This window comes from Schistocerca nitens, chromosome 2 (assembly GCF_023898315.1).
Source record: "Schistocerca nitens isolate TAMUIC-IGC-003100 chromosome 2, iqSchNite1.1, whole genome shotgun sequence".
In the NCBI taxonomy this organism is placed as follows: Eukaryota; Metazoa; Arthropoda; class Insecta; order Orthoptera; family Acrididae; genus Schistocerca; species Schistocerca nitens.
In genome coordinates, this window is record NC_064615.1 from 871,527,091 (window position 1) to 871,541,190 (window position 14,100).

Genomic DNA, 14,100 nt, shown 5'->3' on the forward strand with positions numbered 1-14,100 from the left:
ACAAATGCAGAGATGCATTTTGTCATGAGATACAAATCTTGGAAAGCCTTATTTACAAAAACAGAAGAACTTGTTAAGCATGAAAGAAGAAGAAAAAGCACGAGAGGAATGAAATGATGCTAAACCAAAAAGGAAAACAGAGAAAGAGAGATGTGAAGTGGAAGCAAAAGTGTTCTGTAGGTGACAATAGTGTCACCTACAATTATAAAGGAGTGATATGCTTTGAATCAGCCACTGGCAACCTTTGGTGACCCATAAGCCTGATTAACCTACTTACTTGAGCTCATGGGCTGCCTAGTCATGTGACAAAATAGCAGTGCTCTTGGTGCACAAAGTCAAAACTATTGCGTCTGTGACATTAATGTTTATGGGGTAAAGCCTCAATATGAAACACACTCTTTTCCCAATGTGCCACAACAGCAAATTGTGATTCAAAACATAGTTTTGAGAGTTAATTGTTTTTATGTGTATCTCATCTTCATATATACTGTTTAAATTTATTTACATATCATGAACATTGTGCCTTATGATGTTTTACAATAGCTGTTTTAAAAACTTCCATTGCAGAATTCTGCAACACTGTTAGTAAAGAAACAATGTTCACAACATGTAAATATATGTAAACAACTGAAACTGGGATGCCACGCATCTTGAAAAGGCAGCATGGAAAAATAGATGCTTATAAAAGCAACTGGCTGCAGCCAATTCTTTATAAATTACCTTCAGCTTCAACAGTTACAGTGTTATAATATGTCCATAATGCACAAGAACTATTTACTAGTGTTAATACCAGAAATAACAAAAAAAAAAAAAAAAAAAAAAAAAATACAGCAATGAGACGGGCAATGCCAGTCAACAAACAGATGGGAGTAACTTTGGAATTTTTGGCCACAGAAAGTTCATTTGAGTGCTGTTCAAATCCAGTGGCAGGGAAATTGAATAGTGCATGCATGGAGAAGCAAAACTTTTCACTGGTCTGTATCATGAGCTGCGAACCCGAGGCAAGCCAGTTGTTGGCAGAAATATGCAAAAATACATCCCGGGCAGAGTGCAATATGAGCGCCTCACAGGTCAGATTGAAACAAACTGCAAACTCGATCCAGCCTGTGGGCCACCAGTTGCTCATGCATGTTATGAATGTGTGAATGGTGTGGAACCAATAGATTTCAGTGTGCAATAAGCTGTTTCAAGAGAGGTATGTGCCAAAAATTCATAAAGTGCATATCCCCAATAAGATGATACCTTATGTTTGCCAACTGTGCTTGAAGTGTGCTTTTAGTTCATGTGGTAAAGATAATAGTGAGGCTTCCTCTGACTGCCTTAGTTATCACTGTGTGTTCTGGTGGACATAAGTAATGTTCATCATTCTTGTAGGAATTTCATTCATCATTTTGTGGTACATTCCATATAAGTTTTATGGCAGCATGTTCCAGAAGGTGCCAATGACTGTGTTGTCTTAATGACTGTAATTTTTAATTCTATATATTCAAACAATTTTAAAAAATAAAGTGAAAACAAAGAGAGATGATAAATCCAATTCTTATTTTACTAAAACTACGTGTATTCAGAACCCATGATACTGACTACTTCTAATGTCACAGTGTTAGTTGCAGTGTCAAGAGCATATATGAGGTGATGGAGAAAAATAATGAGGCTGACAACACTGTGAGCACTCTGGCAATGTTGTGTTGTTCTACTTTTGTAGACCAGTGTGCTCATCTCTTCCACATGCTCAGTCCAAATTTCAGCTCTGTAGAGTCTTCACATGAATTTTGAGAGTGCCATTAGTCAAGCTGTGTTTTCATTGTGTGGTACAAAAATGGAACAGAGAAATTTAGAGTAACATAATGCCATCAGGATTGTGTCAAACTTGGGAAATGCATGAGTGTGACCTTTAAAAAGCTGAGGCACACCTTTGGGGAACATTTCTTATTAAGAGCACAAGTTTTTCTCTGGCATAAATCATTTTTGGAAGGCCGAGATCACATTGAAGATTAACCTCACTCAGGGAGACCTTCAATTTCAAAAGCAGATGAAAATGTCAAACATATGTATGCTCTTGTTAGATCAGACTGATGTTTAACAATAAGATTGATAGGTGGCCTGTTAAATTTAAACACTTTCACCACATATCAAATTTTGTCCAAAGTTTTGCACATACAAAAGATTTGTACCAAAATAGTGCTGGAAAACCTCACAACTGAGCAGATGGACAGTTGATCTTCTTGAGTGGACTTCCAATGGCCGTGAATGGTTCAGTCATGTGATCACAGGTGATGAATCCTAGATTTTTTAGTATGATCCTGAGATAAAGTGGCAAAGTGAGGAATGGCACACTGAGACATCTCCTTGACTGAAAAAAGCTTGAATGAGCAAATCTAAAGCTCAAGACAATGCTGATTTTCTTTTATGACAGCAGGGGTATCATATGAGAAGAATTTGTTCCTCCAAGAAAAACTGTCGACAGAGTGTTTTACGAAGACATCCTTGAAAGGCTCAGGAAAATGGTGAATCAAGTTAGACTGGACACTGCTGACAAATGGATGCTGCACCATGACAACACCCCATACCACATAGCCTCTTCCATCAAAGAATATTTTACCTCAAAAGACATACCTGTTGTTCCACAGCCACCCTATTCACCTGGTCAGAGTCCTTGTGACTTTTTTCTTTTCCCAGAATTGAAAAATGTCATAAAAGGAGTCATTTTTGGACTCTGGAGAACATCTAAGACAATGTGACCAACATATTAAAGGCCCACGAATTGAACCCTTTGAGAGCTGTTACCAAGGCTGGGAATAATGATAAAAGGAACTACTTTGAAAGGGACAACAATGTTGTATAAAAAAAAGTACAATAAAATCTTTCGTGGATAAAAAACCATTCTTGTTGCTTTTCTCACATACCTAGTAAAAATGTGTCTTATCATTGCCAGCAACTATAGCGTCTACTTTGCTTGGTCATATTCTGACCTAGATTTTCTGTTGCTGTATTTACCTTACAGATTCAGAATTTGAACTGAGTTTTAAAGTAAGTTAATCTTTTCAGTAAATTTTGCCTCTAATTGTGTATTGAAATCCTATTTTTTTAAGAGATATCGATACAATATTTGAAAGTGCAATAATGATGTATGTATTGAATTTGACATTTTTTCCGTATTTTCAGGTATGCCATAATGACATTGTTGTAGTCAATGTCCTGAATTCTTTTGATAATGAGGGTTCTGTGATACATTGGCATGGTCTACGGCAACGTGGAAGACAATATATGGATGGTGTTCCTTACATCACACAATGTCCTATTCAGCCATATAATGAATTTCAATACAGTTTTAAGGCTGATGTTGCAGGAACTCATCTTTGGCATGCACACATAGGTAAATTATCATAAAATGTATAACAAGAATGGGAATTCCTTGATGGAACAGTATGTAAAATAAGGGAAAAGCAACCACTCATCTATAGCAGACTGATGTGTGGCACAGAGAAGTATGTAAGAGAAAACAGTATTCACACTAGCTTTCAAGCTGTTTCTCTTTTTCTATCAAAAATACTTGCATTCACACCAACAACTACACAGACATCCAATTACACATTCATGCCCTCAGTGATTATTGATTATTGAGAACAGTTGCCTGGGCAGGTGGAGGTGGATAGTGGATAGGGAGCATTGCATAAGGCAAGGAGGGGGTAGTGTGTAGTGTGAGGAAGATGTTTCAATGGATGACTCAGCAGCTGCACAGCAAGTTGAAAAGAGTTCAGGGAATAGAGCCTGTATGAGATAGCGGGGTGAAGGATGGGAGGGTGGAAGGAAGAGATGGAAAGAAGAGGGTTGTGGAGATGAAGTCTGAGACAGGAAAAAAGGGTGGGGTGGAAAAGGGGGAGGGAGGGAGAGGGAGGGGGGAGAGAGGAGGGAGAAAGAGAGAGAATATCCACATCTGGGGAGAGGGGGAGGGGGGAGTGGCAGAGTGGAGAGTGGTGGGAGAAGGCAATACATGATCTGGACAGGGAAGGAGTGGTGTTGACAGAAAAGAAAAGGAACAGGTATACTGAGACAGTGGAAAACAGGTTAGCTGAGAGTTAGGCCAGGAGGATAGTGAGAGGGCAGAATGAACTTTAGTGACAGTTTCCACCTTCACAGTCCAGAGAAACCTGTGATGAAAGGTAGTATCCAAATGGTCCACATAGTGAAGCAGTTGTTGAAATAATTTGTGTTGTGATGTGCAACATTTTTGGAACTGGATCATTAAGATCGCAGTTAGCTACAGTTTGGCAGTGGCCATTTGTGTGAGTAGACTGTTGGTTACATGGTATGTCCACATAGAATAGTCTACAGTACTTGCAGCATAACTGATATACAACATGGCTGCTTTCACATGTGGCTCTGCATTTTATTGGGAAGGGAATGACTATGACTGGAGCACAGTAGGATGTGGTGGATGACTGTGTGAGACAGGTCTTGCACCTTGATTGATCGTAAGGAAATGATCCACTGAATGCAGGACTGGGAGCAGGATTCAAACAGGGATGGGGAAGGATATTCTGTAGATTGGTTGGGTAGGAGTTTTTGGTAGAATATCCCCCATCTCAGTGCATGACAAGAGGTAGCCATACTCTGGTGAAATATGTTATTCAGTTTTCTAAGGCCATGGTGACAATGGGTGATCAGACGAGTGCCAATCAGTTGCTTGTTAATGGGTTTACTGGTGTCAGAGGAGAAGATAGCATGGGTATCTGTTTATGGATGAGCTGAATTGTCTGTCAATAAAGGCTCTGGTAAGGTTATCAGTATATTTCAACAACTCCTGCATTTCACTACAGATGCAGCATCCATGGGTGACAAGGCTGTAATGAAGAGACTTTGTGGAACAGATGACAGCCATCATAGTGGAGGTATTATTAGTGGTTGGTGCACTTGATATGACCATATGTATTTATGGAGCCATCTGAGAGGCAGAGATCAACATCTAGAAAGGTGGCTTATTGAGCTGAGAAGGACCAGTGAAGCAGATTTGGAAGTAAGTATTGAGGTTATGGAGGAATAATTGGAGAATGTCCCTGCCATGACTCCAGATCATGTAAATGTCATCACTGAATCAGAACCAGACAAGAGATTTTAGGTGTTGACTGCATAAGAAAGATTCTTCCAGATGCCCATAAATAAGTTGGTATTGGATGGTGCCATGCAAGTAGCCATGGTAGTACCAGACTTCTTTATAGTTTTGGCCTTCATATGTGAACTATTTGTGGGTCAGAATGTGGTTGGCCAGGAGGATTAGGAAGAGGTGGTGTGTTTGGTGTCAGGAGGGTGTGGAGAAAGTTGTGCTCCTTAACCACATGACCATGGGCATGGGGATGCTGGTTTATAAGAACAGCTCACCCACAGTGACAAACAAGTGGTCTGTTGATAATGGAACAGAACTGTGGAAAGGCAGTGAAGGAAGTATATTGTGTCTTGAAGATATGCTGTGAGATTACTGACAATAATTTGGAGATGTTCATCAACAGAGGCAGAGGTTCATGCTGTAGCAGAATTGTTCCCAGCTGCAATGGGACAAACAGTAGGGAAACGTGAGATTGGGTTTGTGGCGTTGGGGGAGATAATAGCTGATTTTTTTTTAATTTTTTTATTTTTCAGCATTCTTTATTTGAGAGACAATTTATGGTTTAATTGGTTTTTGAAGGATCATGTATTTATCACCAATGAACTGCAAAATGTATCACAAAGCTGAGTTATATTTCAGAGGGACAAAACATTACATTGTATATGATTAATGTAACTTGAAAGAAAAATATCTTTAGTATGAGAGCATGTGGTAATTCTAGTGTAAACTGCTAGGTGATACTGAAACAATAAATTTTGACAGGAAAAAGAGGCACTTTACATTAACACAATGAGGAGTCAAATTTATGGAAACCAATGTAGGGAGAGAGACCTTACATTAAAAAATGTGGCATATTATATTTATACAAAAACTAATTGAATTAAATAGAATTAGTAGACAAAGAGAGAGCACATTTATAGAAAGAAACACTGACTGAATACACATTTATACAAAGAAAGCATAAATTAAATGCACTGATAATTGGTAGTGATGATGAGTGGACTTTGTTTTGTCACATATTAAGTTTGAAGATGAGAAAAGACAAAATTACAGTTGAGGACATGAAATATGCTTTTAAATTGGGAGAGATGAAACACTTTCACTGATAAGTAAAGTACATCACTTTTGCTGGGTGTGGGAAGGTGGGAGGATTGTGGCAGCGACAGAGGGTGTGGGTGTTGTGATGGGTGCCAGCAGTCATGAGTTGCAGAAGGCAGCATGCAGTTGAATCTTCAATAAGTTCTGAAACATCTCCCAGTACTTCCTGTGCCATTTTGGGCTCTTATGCTCTTCCCACAAACCAATCAAGTAGCTCACTTTGTCTGCCTGTGGTTCAGTGAAAAGGGCGTGAGCTGTTGTCACGAGTGTCCACATTGTGGCAATCTGCTTTGGCATCAGAAAAGTTTTAGCAACAGGGACAGAGAGTGGCATGACTTACAAGGTTCAGTCATCAGTTCTACTAATATGGGCTACCATTCTTTTGCTGCTTTGCCTCCATGAAAGGTGGTGCTCTAACATGTCCTTTCACTGCAAGTTTGTAGTTCTCTGATTTTTGCAGGTTGATCTGTGCCATCTTTTCTTTTGTGGGTACAGTTTTTTGTACTACCTTGCACCACTAGTACTTGGCATAGGCTGGCATGGCATGTTCTGAGAACTCCTCCCAGACCTGTGGTCAATTGAGAACTCAAAGTTTTATCTCAGTTTTGCTTTTGCTAGTGTTCCCCCTTAGTGTGACATATTTTCCATGTTGACCTATGGTCTGGATTAGACACAGTGAGAAGTGTGTAGCTCTTTTCTTGTATCAGCTATTTGATGCACTGCAATTTAAAAGGGATGTGGCTGATGATGACAGGTGCTTCTTCTGACTGCAGTTGTTGTCCTCTGAGCAGGCTGCTCGCAAGGGCACCCACATGATGGTTTGTAGGGGTGAGAAGGGGGTGGGGCAGGAGGAGTGAGGGGTGAAAACCTTGTGATATGAAGAATTTATAATATTTTGGAAGATGAATGGCAACTTGTAAGTAGCTATAAAAAAGTTCCAGTTCCAATCCTGTCAAAAATCTGGATAATACTGACTTTCAAATAATTTTCTTGAAAGAAAAGCACCTGACTACATTATATTTCTTCCTGTCTCTGAGATGTGGCACAGCATCCCTTGCCCCCAGGTATGGTCACCCTTTGCTGCTCATTATGCAGGCTGCCCACACGACAATGAGCATTGTACCATAGTGCCACACAGCATGTCAGAAAATATAACATTGCTTTAGGGTATTAAAGATGCTCAGAAAACTTCAAAGTCAATTTTATCGAGAATTTTTTACAGTTGCATTGAACTACTTAGGTTAATTGATATTTGAGTTCTGAACTTCAGCTATGTACCATATATATAAAAAAACTACAAAAATCTGATTGATGTGTGGTCTCCTTGTTAGTCTGTATGCTGTATTAATAACAAATTAGTAAGCTGCATTAATAACAAGTGAGCACCTAGACATCTGTATGAGAGGTGTGTTTGTGTGAATGTATGTATGGTTTTTATTTCAGAAGAACTTTTTGTCAGAAATCTTAGAAGAGTAGCAGTAGTTTTATTGTGCCTGTCTTGATTCAACACCTCCTCTATGTGGTGGGTAGCAAACTGTCCTTTTCATACAGTTGTTGTTACAACACTCCTTAATTATTTGTCTTTGAAGCAGCCAAAATTTAACCTTGTAAATAAGAAGGAAAACTCCAAGTCTGGATAAAACTGCTGTTTTCTAAGTTTTTTAAACTTGAATTGGTAGCCTAACATTTATTTGATTAAACTGATGGTAATGAAAGTTTCTTCCATGATGATGGATATGTGAAACAGGATCTGCTTGCTTGCACACCTTTTACTTTTCCCTCCTTGGGGAAGTGTATAGAGGAGTTTATAGACTGTTGGCTTTTACACCACAATGTGTGTTGTGAGTGTGTGATTATCTTTGATTGCTTTGGCTGTCTGTGGATTGTTGTGGTGTTCTGGTGGATCTAGTACTTGCCTGAGGTTGGCGAGATGTTGGGTATTTTAAGGATTGAGGATTGGTATTAGGATTGGAGAGTTTTGGGATTTTTCTCTTTGACTTAGACATCGAAGATTGTCATGGGGCTTTTGTGCTTATCGTGGGAGATGTCATACTGACCTAAGGAGTGGATGAGGTTATTTCCAGATCTGGAAGTGCTCTCGTAGAAAGCCCTTGCCAGATCTTGGAATCTTTCTTTGAGGAGTGGGATTTCGGCAGCGGCGTGCAGATCACCGGTGGGGAATCCCATGGGTAGGTGCAATGCCCTCCTGAGGGAGCTGTTCTGCAGCCTCTGGAGTTTATCCAGATGCTGCTTCACCGCATATCCCCAGACAGGGCATGCATACTCCATTCCTAGCCATATAATGGCCTGATAGACGTTAAGTCCTACAGAGCAGGAAGGGAGCTGGTTGTGTTGAGGACTGGGTATAGGATGGACATTCTGGCGCAGACCTTCCTGTGGATCTTGTCTATATGGGGTTTCCACGTTAGTCTCAAATCCAAGGTTATGCTGAGATACTTGGAGGATTTGTGCCAGGGGGGGTTGGGATCCATGTAGGTGCAGGTGAAGGTGGGGGCAGGGGGGGGGGGGGTTGGGTGTTGAGGGCGTCCACGTCTCCTGAGTCTCCAGGTGATCAGCATAGCCTATGTCTTTTCAGGATTTATGGTGATGTGCCAGCAATGGGCCCAGGTTTCTGTGTTATCTAAAACCCTTTTTAGCCTATGAATGACCAGGTTCTTATTCGCATTACGAGTGTAAAAGGTGGTGTCGTCAGCGTATTGTGTGTGGGGGCCATGGGAGTGTCCGCAGTGTACAGACTGTACAAAACGGGCCCCAGGACTGATCCCTGTGGCATCCCAGCAGGAATATGCCTTTTGATGGAGGTGGCTATTTCTACCTTGACAGAGAAGGTTCTATTCATGAGATAGCTCTGGATTAACCTGGCTATGCTCCCAGGGAACCCCTGTGTGTACAACTTGCATAGTAGCCCTTTATGCCATACTGAGTCGAAGGCTTTGACTACATCAAGTAGCACCATCCCACAGTAGCCTCTGTGGTTGAAGCCCTCTTTGGCTGCTTCTTCCAGTCTCATGATCTGTTGTGGGGCGGAGTGCTTCTGTCGGAATCCGAATTGGAAATCTGGCAAAAGTCGCTCATTGGTGATGTGGTCTCATATGGGAATAAGCAGGAGACACTCATAGATCTTGCTGAGATTTGGTAAGAGGCTAATCAGCCTGTAGTGCGGCGGGAATAAAGTATCTTTCCCCGGTTTGTGTATCGTGACTACTTATGCGTGTTTCTAGTATGCTGGGAACTTGTGGGTACGAGTAATCTCGTTGAAGACATTCACGAGGTGTTCGATAGCCAAGGGCGGGAGATTTCTAACTAGCTGGTTGATTGCACTGTCGTGTCCTGGCGCCTTTTTTGTAGGGAGGGACCTAATTACTTTTGCCATGTCTTTGGTGGCGAGAAGTGGGAGTCCATCCTCTAGGTCCTCCTCAGCGTTGAGGCGGGAATAAAGTATCTTTCCCCGGTTTGTGTATCGTGACTACTTATGCATGTTTCTAGTATGCTGGGAACTTGTGGGTACGAGTAATCTCGTTGAAGACATTCACGAGGTGTTCGATAGCCAAGGGCGGGAGATTTCTAACTAGCTGGTTGATTGCACTGTCGTGTCCTGGCGCCTTTTTTGTAGGGATGGACCTAATTACTTTTGCCATGTCTTTGGTGGCGAGAAGTGGGAGTCCATCGTCTGGGTCCTCCTCAGCGTTGAGGAAGACAACCAGTTGACGACAGACAACCTCTTCATGTTATTCATCATGTGGTTCTGCCGCTTGAAACTTCTTCTCAAAGGTGTTGCCGAGGGTGTTGGCCTTTTCAGCAAGGCTGTAGGCCAGACCCCTCTCGCTGTGCAGTGGCGGCAACCTAGCACATCTTTTGGTAAATTGTTTGGTTGCTTGCCTTAGTGTGTGATCGTCTACTTTGAGGGCTGTGAAGCTGTTTTGGCATTGCTGGTTTCTGTGCTCATTGGACCTTCAGCTCTCTCTGTAGATGATTGAGCAGCCTCCTGGTGGTCTGATTTCTGGTGATCTTCCACTCTTTTGCCACTCTGTTCTTGTGACGGATTTGGGCTAGTAAGTGTTCCAGGAGTTGTACTTGTGGAGGCAGGCCATCCCTTTGTGGGAGAGTGGCATCCTTTGCTGCCAGCAAGATGGTTCCTGTTAGGTCTTGTAGCACTTGTTCTACTGTTTTGGCAGTAGGTGGCGGAATGTGAACAATATCAGAGGCGACAGTTTCTTGGTATTGCTCCCAGTCTGTACGTTTGTAGGACATCTGGTACCGTGGGAGTGCTACCCATTCTCCCACATCGACCTCTAAAATCACTGGGTTGTGATTGGAGGACATTCTGTTGATTGTCCTTGTGGCCACAAACCCTGCGATCCTCCTAGTGAGGGCTATGTCTAACACGTCGGGCCTACCTCCATTTTTTGGAAAACGTGTGGGCTCGACCGGACCCCATGTTTCGAAGTGGTGGTCGCGCGCTAGTCGTTGCAGTTCGACGCCTGCTCTGGAGGTTACCTAGAGTTCCAATCAGGGTGTTTGGCATTGAAGTCGCCCCCTATTATGAGTTTGCCTTCAATTTGCCCTAGAGCAGCTATGTCTCCCTCATCTATCTCATCTTGTTGGAGTTGGCAGATTGCAACAATTGTTAGGGGTCCGATGGCAGTGGTTACTTCTATGGCCACTGCTTCCATTTTATTGGTAGCTGATATGAATGCCTGGTGGTGGGAGATCCCTCTTTTTATGTATATGACCACTCCTCTGCCTTGGGTTGGCCTATCGTTACGGTAGCTAGGGTCTACAATCCGTTCATCACAAGAGTAAATCTGACGTTATTAAACACAAATGCTATGACTGGTCAGAAGCCAAAGCACACATACACTGGTGTTGTTATGCTCTTGGAAGTAGGTTCTATTTGTGTATTAGATATCTTATTACTAAATTACGTTAAATGGAACATTAAGATATTCAAATGTATTAACAGCCATCAACATTTTTCTTAATCATGCTTTAGCTATGTACTTTTTATTTCAAAAATTGAGTACAGTCACAGCCTCTGCAGCATTGTGCTCCGATTGTTGCACTGTTAATGTGCAGTATCAAAATGGCTGAGGTTGCTTTATGTTCCATAGTGAAACATGCACTTGGAACATGTGCCAAGAAATAAGCTGTTCTTAACATTTTTCATAAATTTATGAAGATAATCAGCTCTGAAGTTTTCACTGCGTGATATATAATGCAGTTGAGTATGAAATCCACCACGAACATGAGGTGCAGTTGGTAGTGCAATGGAATCTGAAATGGTATTCGTGTGTTGGTTCGAATCTCTCCAGTAGAATTCCAGGAATTTTTTATTACCTTTTCCTAGACCTCTCCTTTTCCTTCACCGTTCTTCCTTTCCCCTTCAACCCTTCTGCCTGAAGAAGGAGGCCAGTGGCTCCGAAAGCTTGCCAATCACAACAGTCTTTTATGCGTGCGTTCTGTCGCTGCTTGGTGAGTAGATTTTTTATCTATCCAATTATATAATTTATATCTAAAAACAAAGATGATGTGACTTACCAAACGAAAGTGCTGGCAGGTCGATAGACACACAAACAAACACAAACAAACACAAACATACACACAAAATTCTAGCTTTCGCAACCAACGGTTGCTTCGTCAGGAAAGAAGGAAGGAGAGGGAAAGTCGAAAGGATGTGGGTTTTAAGGGAGAGGGTAAGGAGTCATTCCAATCCCGGGAGCGGAAAGACTTACCTTAGGGGGAAAAAAGGACGGGTATACACTCGCACACACACACATATCCATCCACACATATACAGACACAAGCAGACATATTTAAAGACAAAGAGTTTGGGCAGAGATGTCAGTCGAGGCGGAAGTGCAGAGGCAAAGATGTTGTTGAATGACAGGTGAGGTATGAGTGGCGGAAAATTGAAATTAGCGGAGATTGAGGCCTGGTGGGTAACGGGAAGAGAGGATATATTGAAGAGCAAGTTCCCATCTCTGGAGTTCGGATAGGTTGGTGTTGGTGGGAAGTATCCAGATAACCCGGACGGTGTAACACTGTGCCAAGATGTGCTGGCCGTGCACCAAGGCATGTTTAGCCACAGGGTGATCCTCATTACCAACAAACACTGTCTGCCTGTGTCCATTCATGCGAATGGACAGTTTGTTGCTGGTCATTCCCACATAGAATGCGTCACAGTGTAGGCAGGTTAGTTGATAGATCACATGGGTGCTTTCACACGTGGCTCTGCCTTTGATCGTGTACACCTTCCGGGTTACAGGACTGGAGTAGGTGGTGGTGGGAGGGTGCATGGGACAGGTTTTATACTGGGGGCGATTACAAGGGTAGGAGCCAAAGGGTAGGGAAGGTGGTTTGGGGATTTCATAGGGATGAACTAACAGGTTACGAAGGTTAGGTGGACGGCGGAAAGACACTCTTGGTGGAGTGGGGAGGATTTCATGAAGGATGGATCTCATTTCAGGGCAGGATTTGAGGAAGTCGTATCCCTGCTGGAAAACCACATTCAGAGTCTGGTCCAGTCCCGGAAAGTATCCTGTCACAAGTGGGGCACTTTTGTGGTTCTTCTGTGGGAGGTTCTGGGTTTGAGGGGATGAGGAAGTGGCTGTGGTTATTTGCTTCTGTACCAGGTCGGGAGGGTAGTTACGGGATGCGAAAGCTGCTGTCAGGTTGTTGGTGTAATGGTTCAGGGATTCCGGACTAGAGCAGATTCATTTGCCATGAAGACCTAGGCTGTAGGGAAGGGACCGTTTGATGTGGAATGGGTGGTAGCTGTCATAATGGAGGTACTGTTGCTTATTGGTGGGTTTGATGTGGACAGACGTGTGAAGCTGGCCATTGGACAGATGGAGGTCAACGTCAAGGAAAGTGGCGTGGGATTTGGAGTAGGACCAGGTGAATCTGATGGAACCAAAGGAGTTGAGGTTGGAGAGGAAATTCTGGAGTTCTTCTTCACTGTGAGTCCAGATCATGAAGATGTCATCAATAAATCTGTACCAAACTTTGGGTTGGCAGGCCTGGGTAACCAAGAAGGCTTCCTCTAAGAGACCCATGAATTGGTTGGCATACGAGGGGGCCACCCTTTAATTGTTGGTAGTCTGGCCTTCAAAAGTGAAGAAGTTGTGGGTCAGGATGAAGCTGGCTAAGGTAATGAGGAAAGAGGTTTTAGGTAGGGTGGCAGGTGATCGGCGTGAAAGGAAATGCTCCATCACAGCAAGGCCCTGGATGCACAATGTCCTACTCTCGTACTCTGCTGGAAATATCACTTTGCCAGGAAGAAAAATGATCCTAATCCTATAACCAATTATATAATTTAATCAATAATTGATCATTTTTTGTTATATTGATATTGGTGCCATCATGTCTATTATTGTTCAAATATGGATTTGAGTTTTGTCACTGTTGCAAAAATATTAATTGTGTATATTAAGATTTTAGTTTAACTCAGGGCTGAACTGACAAACTGAGCAAAATGCTGTATTTTATTCACTTCAAATACTTAACACTTTTTCATTATTTACCATGATAGCATCACCCATCTATCACTATTTTAGATAAAGTTATTTAAAAACTAAACCATATAACTGTAATCCATGGGTCTTCAGCTTATTTAATCAGGGATAAAATCTAATGGCCAAAAGTACTACTCATCTATAATTTTAACTATTGTTTATAAAGTTTAATTAATTTTTCAAATATCTACTGCAAGAACCATATACTGCCAAAACATAACCATTGACACATATACTTTATCTGACTAGCAATAGACTCATAAATAAAACATAACTGTTTAACTCTATGCAATCAAATAGCACAATAGCAACTGGTGTAGACTTAGAAGAGACACAGGAGACTCTCATATGGGTAAATGAATG

General features: G+C 41.9%; 1 protein-coding gene across 1 annotated transcript in view; it reads left to right on the plus strand.

Annotated features, from left to right (window-relative positions):
- Positions 1 to 14,100, plus strand: part of LOC126237152 (uncharacterized) — a 235,017-nt gene that overhangs the window by 79,482 nt on the left and 141,435 nt on the right. Inside the window, exon 4 of the mRNA XM_049946997.1 lies at positions 3,166 to 3,376. Within this exon, the coding sequence (XP_049802954.1) occupies positions 3,166 to 3,376 (211 nt within the window). The remainder of the gene's footprint in view (positions 1 to 3,165; positions 3,377 to 14,100) is intronic.